The sequence below is a fragment of the Zosterops lateralis genome, assembly GCF_965231275.1.
Source record: "Zosterops lateralis genome assembly, chromosome: 3".
Classification (NCBI taxonomy): Eukaryota; Metazoa; Chordata; class Aves; order Passeriformes; family Zosteropidae; genus Zosterops; species Zosterops lateralis.
In genome coordinates this window covers 107,948,703-107,967,802 of record NC_139764.1, presented here as the reverse complement: position 1 = coordinate 107,967,802, position 19,100 = coordinate 107,948,703, and the positions used below count along the sequence as shown (strand labels likewise).

The 19,100-nt window shown below is 51.4% G+C and overlaps 1 protein-coding gene and 1 long non-coding RNA gene across 3 annotated transcripts in view; both read right to left on the bottom strand.

Annotated features, from left to right (window-relative positions):
• Window positions 1–1,536, bottom strand: part of TNFRSF21 (TNF receptor superfamily member 21) — a 35,844-nt gene extending 34,308 nt beyond the window's left edge. The window contains exon 1 of one of the 2 annotated variants that reach the window (XM_083858063.1): window positions 1,458–1,536. In XM_083858063.1, coding sequence (XP_083714189.1) covers window positions 1,458–1,514 — 57 coding nt within the window. In that variant the 5' untranslated portion in view covers window positions 1,515–1,536. Of the gene's footprint in view, window positions 1–423; window positions 765–1,457 lie in introns of those variants that run through there. The other variant, XM_083858064.1, reaches the window with a different exon arrangement.
• LOC310906932 overlaps window positions 1–19,100 on the bottom strand; it is a 226,187-nt gene that overhangs the window by 66,151 nt on the left and 140,936 nt on the right. The window lies entirely within an intron of this gene.

Below are 19,100 nucleotides of genomic sequence, written 5' to 3'. Positions count from 1 at the left end.
AAAATCACAGCCAACAGCAGCCCCACAGAACTGCTGCCAAGCTGCTACTGCTCCAAAACACAGCAGCCAGGCAGATTCGGGTTTGCTGTACTAGTAAAAGACCCACCAGATATCGATTTGAACATACTTCTCTCGGGCTGGAAAGACATGAAGTCCTGGTGTGACCAAAGGGAGATGCCCAACGTGTTGAAGGTATCAGTTGAAAACCCAGGGAGGATCCTGCCGGCTCACAAGCAAATGGGAATTTTGCCTTGCTTGCTTGCATGATCACACACACAAAAGTGTGAAAACACACATGCACAAGTACCACACGTGTATTTGCTCAGAGTCTTGCTTCATGTCCCGAAATTACTGTATTTGCCCACACCTTTATATCACTCTTTTTTCCACCTCTTCCCTCTATACCCACCATTCCCAACTGACCTCCAGAATCCCAGCTGGAGCTGCATATCTCAAGCTCCCCATCAGCATCTCATCTTCCAGACACGCAGCTTCTCCCGGCTCGCTTTTCCCAGCGGGAATCCAGCACTGGGGAGCGCCCAGCCAGCCCCGAGCAGGGACCCGCCTGCTCCGCCACTGCGCCAGTTCCCCTTCTCCTCCAGCGCAACGAGCCTGTTTCCCGGCTAATGCCCTTCCAGCTTTAGATTATTTGTTGTTTACTCGGATTCCTGCCGAGCCAGCGCCAGCTTGCTCAGATCCACCTTGAGTTCAAGAGCAAGTGCTCTTCTCCTCGGTTACACAACCAGCCGCAGCAGCTGCGGCGTCTCCCTGACACACCGAATTACTGTCTCTCTTCCCAAACAGGCGGGATGGAGCCCCAAAAGCGCCGATTGGGATAGTGCCCTACCTGGGCAGGTAAATGGGGAGATAAAGCTGCCGGAAAACATTTCCGCGATAAGACAGGGCAGCTGCCTGCCATTGGCAGCGGGGAGGTTTTACTGCCCGTCCAAAGGGTGGCAAGGAAAGGAGCTGCGGGGGAAATGGATGGATGGATGGATGGATGGATGGATGGATGGATGGACGGACGGACGGATCCCTGTCCAGTGCCGAGCTCCTGGAGAGGCGCAGAGAGCCGAGCAAGGATCCACTCAGCTCTGGCTGTGCGGCACAGCCCCGGCTGGGGGACGCCGCCTGCGCTAACACAGGGATGGGGAGGATGGATATCGCAGGGAATATCGCACCGGCCGGCGTCCTCTACCGGGACCCGGGGCTGGGGCGGGCAGCATCTCCCGGGGAGGGCGCCCCGGAGCCCCGCACAGCCCGGACACGCGGAGCGGGGCCAGCCGGACACCCGCACAGCCGAACCCTCCCGCCGCCGAGCCGGCCCAGGCGGGGCAGCCCCGCACTGCAGCACATCCCCACCCCCGCCGCGGACACGCGGGTGCGGCGCGGGCAGGAGCGCTCCCCTCGCCCCTCACACACACACACACACACACACACACCACGCCCGCACTCACCGCGATGAGGATGCCGGTGAACCCGGCGGAGCTCCGGCTGCCCGCGGCGGCCCCCATGGTGGCGGGGCCGGGGCTGCGGGCGAGGCGCTGCCCGTGCGGCCGCGCTGCCTCAGGCGGCGGGGCGCGGGGCCGGCGGCGGCCGGGCGCCCATGGCGGGGGCCGGGCCGGGCCGGGCCGAGCCGGGGCCGGGGCCGGGGCCGGGCCGGGCGGGGCGGGGGCCCAGCCGCGCTCCCACCTGCCCGTCCCTGCCCTGCCCTGCTGAGGGGCCGCGCGCTCTGCCGCGGGGGCGGGTCCGCGCGCGGGGGCGGCGCGCGGGGCCGGGGCGGGGCGGGGCCCGCACGTGGCGTCACCCGCCCGCGCGCCAGGGCGCCCCCCCGCGGCGCGGGAACATCACCGGGACATCACCGGGGACATCACCGGGACACCGAGGGGACATCACTGGGGACATCACCGGGACATCACCGGGACATCACTGGGGACATCACCGGGACATCACCGGGACACCGCGGGGACATCGCCGGGACACCGCGGGGACATCACCGGGACATCGCCGGGACATCGCCGGGGACACGGCCCGAACACCGCGGGGACGGCAGGGACGCGTGTCTCGCCCCGCCCGCCCCGCCCGTGCGGCAGCGCCGGCTCCGGTTCCCCTCGTGGTCTGGGCTCGGTGCGGCTCAGCATCCCCGGGTAGCTCAAATCACAGGGCGGGTGTTCGGCACCCGGGTGGGGAGATTTTTGTTTGTTTTATCTTTCGTCAGACGTGTCAGACATACGGGGAAGAATTTTTTTTCATGAGAGGGGTGGTGAGGCGCTGGCACAGGTTGTCCAGAGAAGCTGTGGCGGTTCCATCCCTGCCTCATCCCTCATCCCTCATCCCAAGGGCTTGGACAGGTCTCTGAGCAGACTGGTCTAGTGGGTAGCATCTCTGCCGTTGGAATGGGGGTTGGAACTAGACAGCTTTTGAATGTCCATTCCAACCCAAACCATTCTGTGACTCTATGAACACGTAGCACAGTCCCTGCGGCAGAGGAATCCATCAGGGAGCAGACACATCCCTCCATGGAGGAGGATTAGCTGGATGCTGAGAGTGGCCACAGCACAGACAGTGCCCTCACTGCCCATCTCACATCATCTGAGCAGGGTGATGGTCACAGTGTCCATTGACAGCTGTGCCAAGTGATGGAAACTGGTCCAGGTTTGTCCAGGGAGTCAGGGGAAACAGGGCCAGAGTCAGGACTGCAACGTGTCCAAGGTCCTTACAGGGAATGGGAACTCAGGTGGGACTTCAGCATTGTTCCACGCCTGACCAGGAGACCAAGGCACCCCCAGGTATGGCTGATCAGGGCCTCCAAGGTTTATGAGTGCAGCAAATCAAGGCTGTTTATGACTCTACATTGCTGGTTGTCTCTTGAGAAAAACACTCAAACACCTGATTTCCAGAGCCTGCAGGAATCCTGGTGACCAGCAGTCACCTTCTGGAGATGCCCTGAAGTCAGATGAATCAAGAAAGGGCTTCAGTGCCACACCAAAGGAAACAGCACAGAACTTATAAAATCCCATTTAAAAAAGAGGAGAGGTGGGGGGAAATGTGGTGGTCTTGCTCTAAAGAAGTGTGGATTTCATCCAAGCCCTTTTGAAGCTCACAAGAAGCCTCATTCTGATTCCAGGGAGTTTTGAGTCCAGTTAGAAAGCTCCTCTCCCAGACAGAGTGGAGTTTTTCTCCCCACACTTTCTCCATCTCTGATGCTGGAAGGGAGCTGGAGAGGAGCAATGACCCTTGGGAGCCTGGGAATGAGTCTGGAGAGCTTCCCTCCCAGAGCTGGGGTGCCAGTGGCACTGGGAACTGCTGTTCCCAGGGGGGAATGAGGCCAAGTGTGTCACATGTGCAGGGAGAAGATGTTCCTCCACAGCTGGCTGTGCTCCTGTGCCAGTGCTGCAGAGCCCTGTTTTGGGCTTTGCCTTCCCTTGGGACCCCCAAACCCAAGAACAACGTGCTCTTCCCAGGAGGTCAGTGAAGGGGAGCCTCGTCCCAAAGAGAGATCAAAATGCAAGCCAAGACACTGTAAGGTTGTTCAAGAGAAATGGGATGCCTATCACTGCTTTTAATTCAAATTAATTTGGGCAAATAATAGGCAATAACACAACTGGGTTAACACCAGGCTCGTGGATGGTGGAGTGAATTTTAAGTTTAAAAATGTGTAGCTCTGATGAAGTACAGGGCAGATCTTGGTGCAGAACTGCGTGGCCTGATTGTGTCTGGGCTAGAAGAGGGTTTGAAATGCCCCAACAGCACCAACCCACGCTGGGCACATCAGCACTGTGAAGGGCAGCATTCAGATTGTATTAGGAAAAAGCAGAAAAATAATCATCTGGAGGATGGAGTGACTCTAGGGATTGACAATAAGATGGATCATGTTACTGCTTTGCAATGGATTTCAATTAGTTACGTCCGCTTTTAATTATTATTATTTATAAAGAACCTAAAGGCAGTCAGAGATTATCCAAAAATGCACGGGCTGATCTGTAAATCCCCCATCTCTCCCCCTCTCACAGCCCTTGCAAGGACAAACCCCAGTCACACTGCCTGGACTGCTTCATACTGGCTGAGACATAAATTGCTTATTAGTGACCAACTTGCTGCTTCTCCACTTTTGTCACTCTTCGAAAGGAAAATAGGGAATGGGTGACTGAAGCCGGAGTTTCATGTTAAGTGTTTTTTTTGGAAGCAGCAGCAGCAGCCCAAGAAGTTCCTTCTCGCCTCCCTGCATTCGGTTCCTTTTTCCCCCCTGTGCCACCCTGTGAGTCATGCAAATACACCCAGGTCAGTGAACTGGTAACTTTGAAAAACAAGGAGGTTTTTTTTTTAATCAGAGTAGGCGAAACTCACTGCTCATGTTGACCAAAGACTGCTGGGTGTTTGCTAAGCTGGGGGTAGGAGTCCGAGTAGGCATCCACTGACCTCATTTGCCACCAGAAATTATCATCTCTCCATTGTCTTGTGAGGAAAGCCAGTGCTCCTGCTTAGTCACCTGAGGGTTATTCAAGCCTATTCATGAAACGGGAGGAATTTTATCTGGGAAATTTTAAAGAATGTGCCACAGAACCATGGAATCACAGAATGGTTTGGGTTGGAAAGGACCATAAAAATCTTCTCGTCCAGCCCCCTGCCATGGGCAGGAACAGCCTCCACTAGACCAGATTGACCAGGACCCCATCCAGCCAGGCCTGGAACACTTCCAGGGATGGGGCACCATCACTTGTTTCACCCTATAGAAACCAGAAACATTCCAGGAAGTGATTTCTCATCCCTGACTTGCACTAAAAGACACCAGGCTAATGGGGCAGACATCATTTCCTTTCAGACACACTCATTCTCTGTACATGGACCATTGCTTCCACATCTCCCATAGAAACAGAGCATTTCTGTGTTGGTGTTGTTATGGGAAAGCAGCTGCTGCATGGGAAAATTTGTGACTCCAGTTCATATAGAAACCCCAATTACAACTTGCATTAACATGAATTGGGAAGTTAAATCAACAAAGACCATAGACTTCCCTGGGTGAGGGAAAGGAGAGTTTGGGTGGGCGTTCTCACCCTTCTGACCCTCCCTATGATCTCCAGGAAACTGGGAAGGGAAATGTCTACCAAGAGCAGATGTTCCCAGCAGGAATATATAGATACACACACACACACAGACACATACACATAAATACAGTCATTTCAAGCCAAGTGAGTTAGCACTGATGGATTTCCCACCTCAAGAACCCCATGAGATTTCAGGGCCAGGAGCCAGGGGTCGCAGATGGGAAGTGTGGCACTGTTGGATGGAGGTCTGGTTGCCATCACACCTCAGCTGATCTCTCTTCTAGAAATGGTGGATGCACAGCTGGAGAGCCTGTTTTCCCAGAGGACTTTAAGAAAGGAGAAGGAGCATCTGATGGCCAGGCTAAGTGCATGAACACCACCTTAGTCCTGTGCCCAGGGCTGTGAGATAACCAGCAGGTGGGATGGGGAGGTGAGGCTGCAGGTGAAGTGCAGGTGGCCCTGCATCTTCTCCCCTGGTGAGATCAGGGAGTGAGGCCCATGAGGCTGGCATCTCACATCCTTCCCAGGTCAGTGACTCGCTGTGAAGAAGTTTCCTTCCTGTCCCCCGAGTCATACAAGTGCTGTCAAGCAGGACAGCTTTTATCTGACTGAAAGCCACAGCTGCCTGCATGCCTGGGTTGGTACATGTGGAACAAACCCAGCAGTCATATCTGCACCTCTCCAAGTTGAAATAATGGATGCATTTAAAGCTTCTTGTTTTTGGGTTTTATGCCTTTGGAGTCTTGTTTTGCAGGAGGCCCTTTGGCTCAGCTGCAGAGTGAGGTCTGGATACAGAAGCCTGAGTGCTCATCTTTACATCAGCAAAAGCACTGGGACTCTGGCACCTCATCCGTGCCCTCATTCACCTCCCTCCTCCCTTCCTCATCCCTTTCCTTCTCCTTGGTGCAAGTGTTCTGGGACTGAGGCTTGAACAGTGCCTAACAAAGCCAAGCCTTGCTCTCAGCTGGGGTATCTTGATGGTCATGAAGCTGAAATGAAAAATGATGAAGCTGGAAATGAAAAATTATGAAAAGCATTTTTATGGATGGACCTGAAAGCCTTGCAACGTCCCTGAGCTTACACTGGAGGAAGTGAGGCAGTGGAATAAGTGGTGTAGCCATGAGCAGAGCGTTGACAATAGAGCTCAGAGCTTTGTGCTAAGCAGAGGATCACGTGTTGTCTTGCTCCTCTGTGGCCAGCATTACCTAAGTGGGACAGGGAGGTGATGAGGTGGCAGGACGGTTTGCAGAGCTTTTGGAGCTGTGCAAAGCTCAGTATGAGTTTCCCAAAGCCAGTTGCTTTCCAGGAAGGACTGTGCACTCTTGCAGGTTCAACATCAAATACAGACACCAAACAACCCCCCTGCAAATCTGTTATTTGTGTCAGCTGTGGATGCAAGATCCTTTCTGTGTCAGATTAGCAGCACACGTGATCCTGCCAGCTTTGTGCCTTGTGTCACCTGCAGGACCACTGGAGTGGCACGGGCAGCCACTGCCTAATCCAGCCTCCATCTTCCTGGTACGGAGGGGAACCAGCAAATAGCTCTCACCACCTCTAACCCGCCAGGCTTCATTCCACTCAGCACAGCACACTGCTTTCCTTGCTCCAGCAGGCGCTCAAGGCCAGCTCTGCAGCCTTGGGGTTTCATTTGGAGCCCCAGGAGAATGTCACTTCCCAAGTTACCATGCTCAGAGCACTCCAGCAGCACCCAGAAGGGCAGATCTCATTGCTGAGTGGTCACAGATAATCTTAGTCACAGTTTAAGGTCTTTTCCTACTGCCCTGGTGTAAGGGGGACCCCACAGCTCCGTTGCCCCGGGGCTGAGGACACACAGGGCTGTGCACAGGGCTGTGCCAAAGGGGTCACAGCCATCAGGTAGTGGTGTTCATGGGGGGAGGATGGTCAGGGTGAGAAGTAGCTCACATGGGGCTCTACTGTCCCTGCACATCATACTTGATGTACATTGGATACGGAGTTATTCAGGGCAGTTAAGGGTGACAGCAAAGAGATGCAAAGAGCTTAAAATAGTGCCTGACCAGGCGATAAAAGCACACATAAAACTCAAGTGTCCTTGAAAAGGGGCAAGGGCTGCCTCCGTGTGGGTTAGTGCCTCCCAAAACCGAGACCCGGAGCCTTTCAGAGGCTCTCATGGGTATCAGGTCACAGCACGGCGGAGGGCGAGGAAGGCAAAGGCTCCCCTGCATCCGTGAGGGTGATGAGGGGGATGGAGGAGACCCTGGATGGGCACAGCTCGGGAGGCAAGTAGCAGGGGGAAACATGAGGCTGAAGTCCCAGATGGCACAGAGAAAACCATCGGGGAAATCAGAAAGGTATCAGGCTCGGCGTAGGCAGGTGACATGCCTGGGGACATGCCGGCTCTCTGAATCACCGGGATTTGTGCAACCTCGGTCCTGGCAGCGCCGGCTGTTCCCGCCACGTCGGCGGAGCGTGGGCGGGCGGGCTGGAAAACGCGCCCGGAGCAGCCTGGAGTGACCATCGGCAGCTCCGGGGGAAACTGCCCTGGGGGTACCGAGGTGTTCTCATCTCCCCTGGCCTCCTGCACTACAGCACAGCTTTTTAAAATAAGCCTCGCCCAAGCTTGGCTGATTCAAATCACTCCAGGATATGTAATCAGCACATGGAACAGACCGAGCTTAAGGACTAATTTATAGACTTTGCACTGGTTAGAGAAACCCAGTGGGTTGTATAAGGAGCTGGTTGTGCCATAATAAGCCTTCAGTGGAGATGAAGACTTCAGGGAGCAAGAATTCCAGCAGGAGAGCTCCAGCCTTGCATTACACACCAGTTTAGGAGGCAAGAGGAATCTGGAGGAAGCTCCCTGCAGTCTGGCACTCTCCTGCCTTCACACATTTTAACTGCCTGCAAATCCTCCTCCAGGAAACCGAGAATTAGCCCCGGTGCTAAATGACTTTGGAAGGGAAGATCCTTAGCGGGGATTCTTGCTGGAAAGAATAACATTGCTGGATGTGTGAAGCAGTGAAGAGGTCACAGGCCAGCTCCTGGGAAGGACGCCTCGCTCCCATCTCCAGGTCCTTCCTATAAACTGAGCAGTTTTTCTGTTCCCTTGGCAGCTTTTCAGACCCTCTCCGTGGTTGTTTCTGCTCTGTTTGCTACCGGTTATACTCCAGCTGGATGAGAGGGAGAAGGAAGGATAAGTCCCACATCCTGAGCTCAAATCACTCTCAGCCACAATTCAAACACAATTCAAACAGCCTCAGAGCTTTGTCAACGCAGAGGTCTCATTCCTGTCCTCTCTCCTGCAGCTCCAGCCCATCCTCCCCTTCATCTTAGCTCTTGTGCTGGGTAACTCGGCCCTGACTTAGCAGAAACCTGTTCCCTTTTTTTCACTCAGGTATTTTTGTGCCAGATTAGTAGTTTGGGTGTGGAGGCTGCGCAACCCCGAAGCTGATGCAAGGCAGAGCGATAGGGTGGGGGCGAGGGAGGGCTCCAGGCAGCCTGTGGGTGAAAGATACTCAGTATGGATACAAAAGCTGCAGCAGAGCTGATTACGAGGTCACATAGGGTCAGAGGAGAAGCAGAGATGTCATTTGAGGTCACAATGACAGCTGGGTTAAAGGGAACTGAGAGTGAGGGAACTGGGCAAGGCTGCTGAGAGGCTCCTGGGATGACCCCAATGGCAGTTTGGGAACAACTACTGTGACATGGTGATGGCTGGGAAGTGCCTTGGGAGCACTGTGGTTGTAAGCACCAGGCCTTGCTTGCAGCTCATTTCACCCTGAGCCCTGCCCCATCACTGGGGGCACTTACTGGCTGCAGTGCCAGGCTGTGAGATGAGCCTGGTTAGAGGTAGCAGAGGGCTGGACACGTTGCTGCCACATTCCTCTTAGCACAGGTTTTCCACTTCACCTTTGGAACCCTTCTGTTCAAGTCTTGAAGTGTCTATGGAGCAAATTGTCCTTGAAAATGTGCCAGGACACAGCCCTAAAAGTTCTGGATGCTGCAACCCAGGTAATTCTGCAATAAATTTAACCTTTCTGGCAGCACAAGAGAGCAATTAAGGAACGCTTAATTTTTAAGGGTCCTCAAAAACACGTTGCTAGTTTCTAGCCAGAAACATGGGAAAATTTAGTCAAACCAGCCTGGATACTCAAGGGACTCTCCTGCCCTACGAGCCTTCCACTCTGCCTCTGCCCTCCTTCCCTCACACCCTGCCTCAGCCGTCCCTCCCCTACTTCCCTCCCCAGCTATCTTTCCCCACTCATGAACAAAGAAACTCAGTAAAACAGGGCTCCACTGGAGGGAAGGGAGGCAAGGGAAACAGGAAAGCAGATAATATAACAACAAACAACAACCCCATCCAAAGCACACAGAGGCGTGTTCATCTTTCCCTTTCTTTTGCTTGTCCATGTCCCCTAGGAAAACTGGCTACTGCCTCCATCTTGCAGCCTCCCACTGTGCCACTTCACTGCTCTCAAGCTGCAGACTATGCATTTCTCTCAGCTATTCTTCCATCCATCCATCCATCCATCCATCCATCCATCCATCCATCCATCCATCCATTCCCACTAGCCACTACATGTCAGTGATGCCCTTAGCAGGAACCCCCTATTGTTCTTTTCCAGAATAAGACTCACTAAATAAAGTCAAACCCAAAGGGCAGCCATTTCTCGTGCACAATTTCTGACACTGGTTGTGCCGAGCCCAGGTCTCAAGGTCACAGAGTGAAAGGAGTTTGACCCAGGAACTTGTAGACCTTCGGTTTCCATCACCAGGCTCACCTTGTGCTCAAGCAGGAGTGGAAGAGGAGTGGCTCAGACTCACAGAATCAGTTGGGTTGGAAAAAACCTCTGAGATCATCAAGTCCAACCCATCAAGACCAATCATGACCTTGTCAACCAGACCACGGCGCTCAGTACCATGTCCTGTCTTTCCTTAAACACCTCCAGGGACAGTGACTCCACCACCTTCCTGGGCAATCCAAGTGTTTAACAACCCTTTCCATGAAGAATTTCCTCCTGATGTCCAACCTGAACCTCCCCTGGTGCAGCTTGAGGCTAATCTTTTTGTTAGTTACCTGGGAGAAGAGGCTGACTCCACCTTGCTGCCACCTTTGCAGGTAGCTGCAGAGAGCAGGGGTGAGGATCAGGAGCATGGGGACGTTCTCTCTGCCTGCATGGTGACATGTGAGTGACATAGTGCCAGGCAAGGACAAGCTGTTCCCTGGCTCATTATTGTTACCAGATGAGTGGGGGACTTTTACAATTGCTGGGTTTGGATAATCAAATTCTGATTGGAACAGAGGAAGGAGCTGCCCTTCTCTTCCCTCCTGCACCCCACGCCAGGCACTCAGCCCCCTGCCCTCCCGCAAGGCTTTGTTCCTGGGGGTGATGTGCAGCAGCCGGGACGTGACTGTGGATCCCACACCCCCACGACGTCCTGCTCTGTCTGGGGTTATTGTGTGATGCCCAGAACAATGTGCTGTGGTTAAGGATGCCTGGGAGAGCGCCGGGAGGCTCCCTGCTCCCCCTCTCCCTGCTGGTGCTGGGGGAGGCAGCTTTTGGCCATCTGGTAGCTGTGGGTTTGGTGGGGGTCCCCCAGCAGGGGAGGAGATGTAGTCACCAGTGCTGTTCCTAGAGAGGAAAGCCAGTGTTTGGCACTGCTGAGCCACAGATGCACTGTGTGTCTTGGGCATGGGATGGCCTTGGGCACTGTAGGATGACAGGACAGCTCCTGTGGGAAGGGACTGCAGGAGGTCTCCGGCCCAACCTCTTCATCCTGCTAGCTCTGGGGTCAGACCAGGCTGCTTGGGGCTTTAGTGAGTTTGGTCTTGGGAACCTCTGAGGCTGGAGGCAGCACAGTCCTTCTGGGCATCCTGTATCAGTGCTGAACTGCCCTCCTCATAGTGGGAACGTTTTTTCTCATATCCAGTCTGAACCTCCCTGGCTTCAGCTTATGTCCAGTGTCTGCACCTCTGTTGTACAGCTTGACTTCATCATCTCCATGTCCTCCTTGCAGGTACACCAGAGCTTCTCTTCTCCAGCCCTGCATGCTCAGACTCCCTGCCCAGGCTGTGCGATCCCACAAAGCTGTGTGAGCTCTGACTGTCTTAATGGCCTTCCCCTGGATTCTTTCCCATGTGTCTTCATCTCTCTTGTACTGGAGGCTGTTGCAATATCCAGTGCTGGTGTCAGCAGGGCTGAGCAGAGGAATTACCTTCATGGACCTGCTGGCCAAGCTCTGCCTAATGCAGCCCAAGGGCCTGTTTTCCTTCTTTGCTGTGATGATGCATTGCTAACTCAAAGCCCTTTCTGCACAGCTGCTCCTCCACCAGTCACCCCCAGCCTGTGTTGTAGCCTGGGGGTTATTCCTTCCCAGACACTGGACATGGCATTTGCCCTGGATGAAGTCCATAAATATCCTTTCAGTATCAAGTCCAGGAGAGTGAGGAGCCAGCAAGTGTCTTGTGGACTTGCCCAAGTCACAGGGACTTCCACTTTCTAATGGTTTGGAAAGTCCCTTCTAGGGGACCATACCCACTCCTAAGCAGTTATTTGCTTATTTGGGATGCTGTGATGGCTGGAAGCTCAGGCAGGAATATGGGTCAGTGATATAACCTGGAACAGTAGAACTGCCCTCACAAGAAAACCTCCTGCACCACCCAGTGCCGAGGCAACACTTGGGCAACACTGGGGGACATAGGGCTTTTCACACCAGAATATCATTGCAAAACCCTCAGGAGGTGGGGGCTTCTGTGTCCTCCAGTGGCTGTGGTACTGTCAGGAGGGAAGGGGAATGTGTCCTTTCTGGCTTTGGGAGTCCCTTTGGCTGCCTGGGTGAGATGTCCTTCAACACACATTCTGTTTACACAGCTGTTCTGAGTCGGGGCATTTGTGCATTGCAAGCAGCTTTGCATCACTTGGACTTCTTCTTGTTGGTTCTTTCCCCTTGTGCCCAGATCCCCCTGGAGCCAACTCTCAGAGACAGTTTGGTGTGGGGCATATTTGGTCTGGGATCTGTTCACCACCTTCCTTTGCCATGTGTGTCCTTTGGCCAACAAGTGTGTCAGGAGATGGGCATTGCCTTTGGTGGAGACAAGGCAGAATAATGTTCTTCCCTGATGAATACCCAGGGAGAACAGGATCCTTACAGGCCCTCGTGAGACCCCATCTGGAGTGCTGTGTCCAGATCTGGGGTCCTCAAAACAAGGAAGACATGGACTTGTTGGAGCAGGTCCAGAGGAGACCACAAAGAAGTTCAGAGGGCTGGAGCCCCTCTCCTTTGCAGACAGACTGAGAGAGTGGGGGTGGATCAGCCCAGAGAAGAGAAGACTCTGGAAAGACCTTAGAGAGCCTCCCAGTAATTAAAGAGAGTTGATAAAAGAGGGAGAGCAACTTCTTACACAAGTAGATACTGATAGGACAAAGGGGAATGTTTTTAAACTAAGAAACAAGAATTTTAGTCTAGATGTTAGGAAGAAATAGTTTACTCAGAGAGTGGTGAGGTACTGGAAGATTGTCCAGAGAAGCTGTGGATCCCTGGAAATGTTCAAGGCCAGGTTGGATAGGGCTTGGAGCAACCTGGTTCAGTGGGTGGCATCCCTGCCCATGGCAGAGGGGTTGGAACGAGGAGATCTTTAGAATTTCTTCCATTCCATGATTCATGTGAAGTGAAACATGTAGGAACATGTCATTTCTGGGGATGAAGACAAAGACCCCCTTGGCTCCCATTCTTCTCCAGTTTACCACAGCAGCAGTGCAGGGTCTCACCCTCACCATAGGAAGGTCCTTTCCCCAGACCAGGGTATTTATTCCCAGGACTTCCCCGCCCCAGGGCTGCTCATTCATCTCTCACAGACAGAATGGAGCCTGTCACAAGAGCAGATGCAGAGCAGGCAGAGCTCCCCATGAGACCCTTCACCACCAGAGATGATAAACAGATGGGGAAATCTGCTGGGAAATGCATTGACGTAAGGAGGTGAGAGGCTGGAGCAGGGTCCCCAAGGAGGTGGAAACAGGCTGAGAACGCTGGATGCAGAGCCCGGTGCACAATGGCTCTTTGATTCCCCCAGACGCTGCTAATGGGCCGTTTCCTCTCCCAGCCCTCCCTGTGGATGTGTTACCCTCCCCCTATCTGTCTCCCTGACTTCTCTCTGGGGTTTCCTCTGATCAGGCTGCTGGGTCATCCCAGGCTAGTGTCCCTCGTAGGATCCCTCTGTCCCCAGAGCTGCTGTGGCCAGAAGCATTTCTCTTCAGAGGATAACTGCAGCTCACGTGTAGGGAGCATGGAGAAGCCTCAGCCTTCCCATCCGGAGGAAGAATTGGGCTCAAGTACTTCAGGACCTCAGTCTGACCCAACAGCCATCCTTGGGGGAGGGTTTACACCAGGACTGCACCCCTCTGCATCGATCCTTCTTGGGAGAATGGGGCCATGCATGCAATTGCCATCCATGCAATTATTTGTATAATTTATGAAATATGCCTCTCCCTTTCCCTCCAAAAATTAAATGTGGGAGCCCCTGGAAGCCCACTCTCCCAGCCAGACATACAGCTACCAGGAGAGCAATGCTGGGACCACCACACTGGGCACAGGAGGGACAGGCACATGCCTGAGAAATTCATCCCTACAGCTTTGAGGTGCTGAGCAGGTCTTTATTATCAAATTTTAATTACCGTGGCTGAATTTTAATAGAGAAACTGTGCAATTCCACTTTACATCCTATCCCCCAGGCCAGGTTGCTCGAGTCACACTCCCTGATGTTGCAGCCATGAGGTTTTTTTGGCTAATGCAGCAAAATTTCTTATTGGATTTGGAAATACAAGAAATTAGTTGCCCTGGGGGAAGAGGAGGCAGAGGGCTGCCTGGCATGCAGAGCTGCCAGGAGGCTCTGACAGCCAGACAGATATTGCTGTTTATAATACTTAATAGCGAGCAGCTCTACAAAGTCCTTTCTTTATTCATTTCTCTCCCTAGCACTTCACAGCACGCAATAACTTGGATTTATAAATTAAACATGTTCCTTGTTCTAATACATCATCTACTCCTTATTCCGTAGTCCCATAATGGGATTTTTAATTGCCTGTCATGGAATCGTGCATCCCCCTGGCAGCCTGGGAGTGCTTGTGCAGCCACGAGTTCATTGGCCCATGTTGGTCTTAAATGGTGCATTTAAATCTTCACATTAACAAAAGCGCGGAACACGAGCGGGAATGTGGAACAGTCATCATTAAGAAGAATTGTTTTCTGTGGCAGAAAATGAGGAAAACCAGGCCAAAAATACAAACAGATTTCCCTCCCCTCCCCCTGCCCACCCCCGTCCCCAAAGGGAAAAGCGTTGCACAGTGTTTTAATTATTGCTGGGTTTATTTTCAACTGATGCATGTCCAACAGCTTGAGCCCAGATTAGAGTCCAAAGGACTGAGGCAGGGGCTGGAAGACCCACTCCAAGGGTGGCCACACACACACATTATCTGGTGCCTAAATTGGGCATTCCAGTTCCAGACCCCTGTCCTGGTGCATTTGCTGCAGAGCCATGACTGATTTGTCCCTGCTCTTGTGCTCAGCACTGCTCAGATCTGTGTGGCTGGGTGAGGCAGCCCAGCCAAGATGTCCCTGCCAGAGCCCAGGAAGGCTGGGCAGGAGGGGACACAGAGGAGGGAGATGGAGAATGGGGCACCAGGTACCTCCTGCTGCTGTGTTCAGCCTCGGTGCAGCCAGTGAGCCCCGAGCTCAGGTCCCTGCACCCAAAGAGGGTGTGCTGGGGGACAAGGGACAGGAAAAGGCAGATAAAAGGTTAACAGGGATGGAGCTCCTGCCCTGATGCAATTTAATGTGATTTCCTCTTGCAACACTTGAATATCTGTTCTTTGTAAGAGCTGGCTGTATCCAAGAGCTTTCTATCACAGCTTCCCCTTCCTGGCAAAACAAAGTTAAATCCTCCAACCTTTCTCCTTTTTAGTATCTTAATCTTTTTTAATTAATTAACATCTTTGCCAAAATGTGCCCTAAATAGGAGACTTGGTCCAGCTGAGACCTTATCAGCATGGAGGCAAGCTGAGCAATTACCTCCTCTGGCTTACACAGCAGTCCAGTATTGCATCCAGGAGGGAGATTTGCTTCTGCTGGTGTTTTCCAAACTGCAGATTTCTCATCCCCATCCCTTGTGAATTGCCATTCCCCTTCCATTTCTGCTGTACTGTTCCTGGGCAAGAGCTCCCTGGTGGGTACTGTGCTTTTGATATGTTCCTGCCAGAGCCACAGTTTGTGTTGTTATTCACTGGAATTCAATTTATTCAAGTCATGCTTTTTCTCCAATTTTTCCAGCTAATTTTGAATTCTCATCCAGTCCTCCCAGGTGCTTGACATCCAGCACAACCTGCATAATTTAGAAAAACATTCCCTGAGCCATTGCTTGAGTCAGTAAATGAAAATGCTGGATAGGATCACCTTTATACCTGATCCAGGAAGACTCTGCTCAAAATCTCCTCCTTGTGTGACTGAAAACTATCTGCAGTGACTCCAGCTGTATTTTATTAAAATGTTCCTAAAGTCACTTTCTCATATTTCCTTAATTTAAGAGAATTGGTAAAATGTCAGATGGGACTATTTCAAATGCTTGGCCTAAATCATGGCACCTTTCAGCTGCCCAAGAGAGAACCTGAGTTGAACATTACTCTGGTTAAGGCAATTTATTTTTGACAAGTTCATCTTCTTTTCTTATTCCTATATTCTCCTCTGGATTTGTATCAACTGTTTGTTTAACAATTTGTTCTGGGACTTTTCCAAGACTCAGAGACTCAGGCTCCTGGTGCAAAATACTGCTTTTTAAAGGGAGATAGTGTGCTTGCTAGTTTTTGCTCCCGAGTGTATTTCCTAGCCCAGGGTGTCTGGGAAGAACATCCCAACTCCTTCCTCTGCTCACCTCCCATGAGATCATTCCCTGCTTCTGCCGACCCCATCTCCTCTGTCCCACCAAACCATCTCTGGATGGTTTCTTTGTGCTCCAGCCCTTGGTTTGATTAACTGCTAATTACAGTCAGTCAGCTGATGATTAGGAACATTTTGTGTGCAGCACTGGCTTTTCTCAAGTCATCCTTTGGTTCCTCGCCTTCCTCTTTCTTCTCCTGATGTGTTTACAGATCCCACCCTTGTTCACTGAAACTCATTCAGCCTTCCTGTGTGGTTTCACAATGGGGCCGATTTTGATGTAAATAGTTAATGAGCTCCCACAGCTCCCGCCTCTGTCTGCCCTGGGTGTGCAGCAGGGCCGCTGGTGTTGGGCTCAGTGTTTTCTGCCTCCCCTCTGGCAGGATAAACCACGCAGTGTCTTTAGGGCTTTTCCCTGCTGTGCTGGCTCTCCTCCTCCCTCAGGAGGTATCCACAGCTTCCCCATATGTGCCAAAATCGCCTGGTTTGGGTCCAGCATCCCTCTGCCCCTGCTCTTCCCTTTCCCTGTTTGTGAGAAAGAATAATTCTGCCACTTTGTGATTGGTATCCCCAAAATCACTGTGTGATAAAAATAGGGTAAAAATTCGTGTATAAAATAATAATTCGATGTATAATGAAACAAAGCTAAAGTAAAATTGTAAAATCCAATAGAAGGGTAACCGTTCTCTCTCAGCCTGCTAATCTCAGTTGCAAAGACAGGACGAAGGTCATCAACTTAGACAAAAGACACTGGCCAACCCTGATAAGAATCACTTCCTCGCCAAGGCAAGGAGAAATTCCTTCCTCAACCTTCTGGTGCCACAAGCGGAATGAAATCAACATAAGACAGACTCTTGGAATTGACATAAGAAAGGAGCCTTCCCGGAATGAGACAACTAGACTTGATGAGATCCGGGAGGGCCATCGAAAAGAAATCCGGACTATTCAACCCACCTTGGACACCTGGACTGCCTAAGGGCAGAAAATTCCTATAAAACGGTGGACTGAGAGCTGCACTGGCGTGGACTAGGGCGTCTGGTACATCGGTGCGGACCTCTATCCACCCAGCGCGCGCTGACAATTTCCTATTATTGTGGTTTTTCTCTTTTTCAGGTGCTCGATATTCTGTTATTAATAAATTGTCATTTATTAACCTGAAATTTGCCTTTGCATTTATAACAACTGTCCTTTCAGTTCCCAGCTAGCTCCTCATGGTCAGAGCCTGATGAAAGTACTGTTTGTTCATCTGAGCTGAAATGTTATCCCCAGCATCCCAGGGATTCCCTGGACTGGGATTCTGTCTCATTTCCAGTTGTGGGCAATTAAAATAACGTCCCTCACTTTTACTGTTGTTGATAACCGGAGAAACCTCTCCTACCTCCTCCTCAGCTCTCCTGCCATGGCCACATCCCAGGCCCTGCTGTGTGCCCTTCTGGGACTGCCTTCCTTTCCTCTGCTCTTCCAGATTTTCTCCTTAAGGACAGAAATAGGTTTCTGTGCTGTGCATTCTCTGTGCATTATGTCATCACTGTGACTGTGTCTTAAGAATTCACGGTGTATTTATTTATCTCCTAGACTCCTGGGGGAGGCTGATAATCACTGCATTGCCCTTTTCCTTTTGTTGGGTCACCCTTAGACCAGCACTGTAATTTCTCCAAGAAAACTGGAACCTTCCCCATCTCCTGTAATTATGGACCTCTGCTCAGAGGGGGGAGTTCTCAGCTGTGAAAATTCAGCCACCAAAATCTTCATTCCCAGCCAGAACTGGCTGCCTTTTCCCCCTCATTGTTCATCCCAGTAACCACACAATTTGAAGAATAAGGTGTTTGGGGATAAGGATAATGCACTTCCCAGCTTTGGTGTCCCACAGGTATTCAAGCCTAAGCACTGAAGCCTCTTCTTTTCCACTGCCACCCACCCAGGGAGCCCCAAGCCACTCCAAACCCCGCAGACACCGGGGGCTGGGGCTCACAGGTCTCCACCCAGACCAGCAGCTTAAGCCAACCTGCATAGCAAACAGGAGACCCAGCATGTAGTAAAGGGGTATTTAAAATGAAAATTGGATTCTGAGATTGGCCTCAGACTGTTCAAGGAAGTATTATAATTAACACTGAGATGTCTCTGCAAACATTGCTGGCAGCAGCGAGAGACTCGAGCATCCTTTCTCTGGTCTTATTCTGCAATGCCAGAGTTTATTTACTGTACATTTCAAAATAGAGCCCTTCCCCCCTCCCCATTTTGTGTGGAACAAACAATGCTATGTCTCTCCTGCTACTGCAGTATTAGAAAAAAAACTGGGTCATGCATATAATTCTGCAGAGGGAAACAAAAGGCCATTCTGCCCCTCTTGGATCTCTTGTATTTATGGATGCTGTGGCACATTATGGTAATTCTCACTTGAATCCAGCATATAATTAATAGCTAATAATTACTCTGTGGCATTTTTACATGCAGATACAGGCAGAGATTCATGACACAGTGGACAAGACAGTAAAATATGACTGACATATAAGACTGCTTGCAGCCTTTCCAAGGCACCAGATTCCCATCTCTGCTTTGCCTTCTGGCTTTTCACACACTCGTGTGTGAAAAAAAAAAACAACAAAACACTGTCATTTTTTGGTTGTTGATAACAAATTCTTTCTTCTGTTTGTATTCTGTCCAATTTAAAGAAGAAAAATAAATTACACCATGTCTGCATACAAGGCTGGAAGGTTGGTGGATTTATTAGCAATATGAAGTTTGTTCTGACATTTGTTCTGGACTCACAGAGGGGTAATTCCAGGAAGGCAGTAAATTGTGGGGACACAAGAATATGCTCGCATACATTTGCTTGTAGGCTGTACATGTTGATTTTAAAATGCTCAGGCACAAAGTGGAAAAAACAGCTTTGGCTTGATGAACAGCTTGAAATCACCAGAAGTGAAATCTAGTGTAAATACATTGATTTCTGGTACATTTTAGTGTTTCTTTGTGCTCCTCTGTACATTTAGCCAAGTATTGTCTCTTATATATGCACCCAGTGACTCGTTGCAGTAAGAGCAACCTCAGGCTGAGGAGACAAAAACATAATAGATATACCCCCCCCTAGAAAACTGTTTCCATGGCTGTGAGTGGGAACAGAAATGTTCCTGCTTTGCTGAGGTCAGG